At 60.4% G+C, this 4,255-nt stretch overlaps 1 protein-coding gene across 1 annotated transcript; it reads right to left on the reverse strand.

The window, feature by feature from the left end:
- Positions 1-1,427: 1,427 nt before the first annotated feature.
- LOC110584553 (asialoglycoprotein receptor 1) lies at positions 1,428-4,255 on the reverse strand. Its single transcript, XM_044921506.1, has 9 exons — positions 4,202-4,255; positions 4,003-4,092; positions 2,881-2,997; positions 2,640-2,735; positions 2,486-2,557; positions 2,303-2,389; positions 2,062-2,213; positions 1,876-1,982; positions 1,428-1,779 (listed from the first exon to the last, which is right to left on the reverse strand). The coding sequence occupies exons 2-9, from the start codon at positions 4,067-4,069 to the stop codon at positions 1,623-1,625; spliced, it is 855 nt and encodes a 284-aa protein (XP_044777441.1). The 5' UTR covers positions 4,070-4,092; positions 4,202-4,255; the 3' UTR covers positions 1,428-1,622.

The raw sequence follows: 4,255 nt of genomic DNA on the forward strand, positions 1-4,255 counted from the left end.
TATTTATGGGGGGGGAGGGGCAGGAGGGAAGGGGAGAGAATCTCAAGCAGACTCCCCACTGAGCAAAGAGCCTGATGTGGGGCTTGATCTCATGACCCCAAGATCATGATCTGAGCTGAAATTAAGAGTCAGACGCTTAACCAACTGAGCCACCTAGCCTCCCCAACGTATTATCTTTTTAATACATCATTTGATTGGGTTTGCTAATGACTTATATAGGAATTTTATCTTTCTGGTCCTTATAGTGGAAATTCTCTATTCAAAATTTGTTAAAACTCGCTTGATGGCCCAGTATTTGCTCATTTTTTTAAATGTCCCAGTGTACTCGAATAGAATACATACACTGTGGTTGATGATTTGTTAATAAATCCCTGCTTTCTATTCTGAGGGGTTTTATTCTTTTTCAAGTCCCTTGAGTTGAAACTTAGCTTATTTCCATTCAACCTTGTTTTTTATTTTTATTTCTTTAGATTTATTTATTTATTTATTTGAGACAGAATGAGAGAGAGAGAGCACATGAGAGGGGGGAGGGTCAGAGGGAGAAGCAGGCTCCCTGCCGAGCAGGGAGCCCGATGCGGGACTCGATCCCGGGACTCCAGGATCATGACCCGAGCCGCAGGCAGTCGCTTAACCAACTGAGCCACCCAGGCGCCCCAACCTTGTTTTTTAACAAACGTGCTTCAGTCTATATACCTTTCCTCCTGAGAACTGCTTTAGACCATCCTACAATCTCAGTATGTAGTGCTCTGCTCGTTCATTTCTCAATTACCTGACTGCTTCACTTTTATTTTCTCTTATAGTCAAAGTTATCTGGAAAGATGGTGAGCCCTTCATATGCTGATAGATCTGTCTCTGTCTCCACTTTTGTGTTCATTCAATGTTTGCTGATAATCCAGTGAGTGTCTGCAAAGTCTTAATCTGTTCGTTCCCGTGAACTCCCATCCTGGGTTGTGGATTCTGTTTATTTGGGGGCTTCTCTGCCTCGCTCCTGGTTTTCTGGCTTTCTTTGCAGGTTTAGTGGTTCTCGGTGGTAGGCTCATCTTCATGTTCACTGTATTTGTTGCCTGTCTGTGGATACTACCTCTGTCCACTGTAATGCACGCAGCGGACACCAGTGAGTTTCATTCAAAGCCTCTGAAGCACTGGACACATCGGGGTGACTCTGGTCCTAGGGGAACTGCTGCAGGTGCGGCAGTCCCCAGCAACGGGACACCTTTACCGGGGAGACTCAGAACAGGAGCCCTAACTCCCATCCCTGTAAGCACCAAAGCCCATGGGGTTCTCACCAGGCCCCGCGGCCTGCCCCAGGCTTCCCACCAACCAGCCCACTCCCGATTCCTAATGCCCAATAACCAGACAACGCATGGCACGTTTAGAGTATTTCTGGTCTTTTTACTCTAAAAAAGGATGACCATACTCTGCAGGCTGCGGCCGGTGACAGGGGTTTCGATCTCCCCGCCCCGCCAAACGCGATTGTACGTTCCTCAGACGGCGTCTTTCCCCTTCCCTTAAAACCCTGGATGAGCCATCCCCGAGACAGTGGAGGAGCACCCCCGCCCCCGACGGGAGGGTCACGGGGCAGGTGGAGGCACGGAGGAAATAAATTAGGGGAGAGGAGGCTCCTAGCTGGCCGGCTCGCGCGCTGTCTCGCACACCCAGCGGTAGGGTCTCTGGCACACGTCGTCGTTCCAGCGGCCGTCGTCGGTGAAGTGCGCGCAGTCCTCGCCTCCCCCGAGCCCGTGGCCGTACCAGTCGTCCGGCTGCTCGGGCCTCCAGTTCCTGCGGAGACGAGCGGATGTGCGCCCCACCGCCCCTTCCAGCCCCCTCCAGCCCCCTCCGGCCGAGCCCCGGGGCCACGGGGGCGCGCACACTCACTTGAAGCCCGTCTCGTAGTCCGTCCCGTCCACCCACTTCCAGAGCCCACTCTGGTCGGTGAGGCCCATCCAGGTGTTCACAGGACCCATGTGGTGCTGGACAAACTTCTGGGGGCAGGGGAGGGGGTGGTGAGCGCTCCCCCGAGCCGCCAGCCCCGCCCCTGCGCGCCAGCCCCCGCGCGCTCACCTGCTCCTCTCTGGAGTTGATGACCACCAGGTGCGCGCTCTCCAGCTGGCAGTACCGGTCCGCCTCGGCCCAGGACTTCCCGGAGCGGGAGAACCAGTAGCAGCTGCCCTCGTACTCCAGCCAGTTGACCGGGCAGCAGGCCCTCGCCGAGCCTGGGGGGCAGGGGAGGGCGGGGGCGCTGAGGAGCGGCCGGCGGGGCGGGGGGCGGCCGAGCGCGCGCGCGCCCCTGCCTCCCCCTCACCGTTGCCGTGGAGGACGGCCATCTGACAGCTCAGGCTTCGCAGGTCCGACACGAACTGCTTCACGTGCAACAGCAGGCCCGAGTGATCTGGGGGGGCGGGGAGCGGGGGTCACTCACGCGCGCCGCCACACCCCTGGGTTTGGCCCGAGGGCCCCCCCGCATCACACATGCGGGGTCTCTGACCTTCGCTCAGGTCCTGCTGCTGTTTCTCCAGCTGGGACTCCAGCGACTTCATCTTTCTGCCCACACTTCCTCCTGGGGGAGACACCTGCTCAGCGGCCCCCCCCGCATCCCTAGCGTTCCACGGCCCCCCAGCCCCAGCCCCAGGCCCCCTCACCCTGGCTGCTCAGGGCCTTGACCTCGACCTCGGCGCTCGCTGTTAAGTTGCTGAAAGTCTCTCTCAGGGCCTGCAGCTCCGCCTGCAGCCTGGAGTCTGGGCGGGGGAGACGGTGTGCAGTGGGCAGAAGGAGGGGGCCGCGTCCGCCGTCGCGGAAGTCAGCCCTCTCCCACCCCTGCCCTCCCCCCCCGCCCCAGCCCCGGGCGTGGCTCCCCTCCCAGCCCACTCCCAGGGCACCCACTCTGGGATCCGATGACACAGACAACCACCAGCAGCAGGAGGCCGAGGCCCAGGGAGAGCCGGAGGAGGCAGGGTCCGGAGCAGAGCCGCCGGAACAGCGGCTGCGAGGCGGGTGGCCCTAGCAAGAGGGAGGGGCATCACGGTCTCAGGGACACAGGGGCAGCCGGGCAGCTCTGGGGCCGCCGGACGACAGCGGGCTAAGGCTCCTCTCCTGGACGAGGAGGAACCATAGGGATTAAGAAGTCCGGGTGGTTGGGGACCCTGAGCGGCCAGGGGCAGCTGGAGGGGGGCCCCCAGCTTGGCCCCGCCCCAGCCCGCCTGGGCCCTGAGCCTCTGCTGACACCTAGTGTCCGGCCTGTGTCACAGACGCTGATGAGCCTCTTCGAGCCTACAGCTTGCCGGCCGCAGCCCGAGGAGTGGGTGGGGGACGGGGTCGCTGCCCCCAGCCCACCCCAGAAAGGGGAGGAAAGGGGAGGAGGTTTCTTCCTCTCCCCATGAACCCCACTGCCCTGGCTGGGCGCAGGGACAGAAGACCGAGCAGCCAGAGCCCCCCGAGTTGCCCCCACCTGCAACCCTCCCCCTACACCCATCCCCAAGGCCCCTCCTGCTCAGCCCAAACAGCATCTCTGCTCGCAGGAGAAAGAAGGGGGGCTTGTTTCTGTTGGATGGGGGCCTCATTCTCCTTGGATACTTGGTCCCTTGGCCTCCTCACCGAAGTCTGACCCCTTGACCAAATGGCCCCGGGCACCTGGGGCACTCACGCTCATACACACTCACACACGGGGCCAAGGCTCACCAGGTGTTCGAGGGAAGAAGGGGGACCTAACACCTCCCGGTTACTCCTGGGCCCCTGGATCCGCACCCCCTCCCCAAGCTCCTGAGCAGTGGGCGTCGTGGCAAGGCTCGGGAGGCCTGCGGAGGCCTGGGAGTCCCGTCACAGAGAAAGGGGCTCCAGCCCCACAGCCTCCACGTCCCCCAAGAGGGGACGGCTCAGACCATCTCCTGGTGAGTGGGGCAGACCCAGGGACAGGGGCAGGGTCACAGGAGGAAGGGGAAGCTGAGGCAAGGGTTCAAGAGCCACCTCACGCTCACCTTTCAGAACTGGAAGGAAGCGTCCCCTTACCTTGTCGGAGCTGATGGTCATTGTCCTCGTTGTCCAGATGCTGAAGATCTTGATAGTCATTTGTCATGGTAGGGTTGGCTGGACCTGGGCCTGGGACAAGTCTGGGGTTAGGGCTGAGGTTGGGGCCCAACGGAGCTGGGCTGTGGGGTCCAGTCCATTTCTAAGCGATCGGTGGCTATAGGAAAACATTCTTTCTCACATTCGCTCCCAGGCCTGACATCCAGACTTCTTCCTCTGAAGTTTTCCTGCCCAG

Source organism: Neomonachus schauinslandi, chromosome 15 (assembly GCF_002201575.2).
Source record: "Neomonachus schauinslandi chromosome 15, ASM220157v2, whole genome shotgun sequence".
Lineage (NCBI taxonomy): Eukaryota > Metazoa > Chordata > Mammalia > Carnivora > Phocidae > Neomonachus > Neomonachus schauinslandi.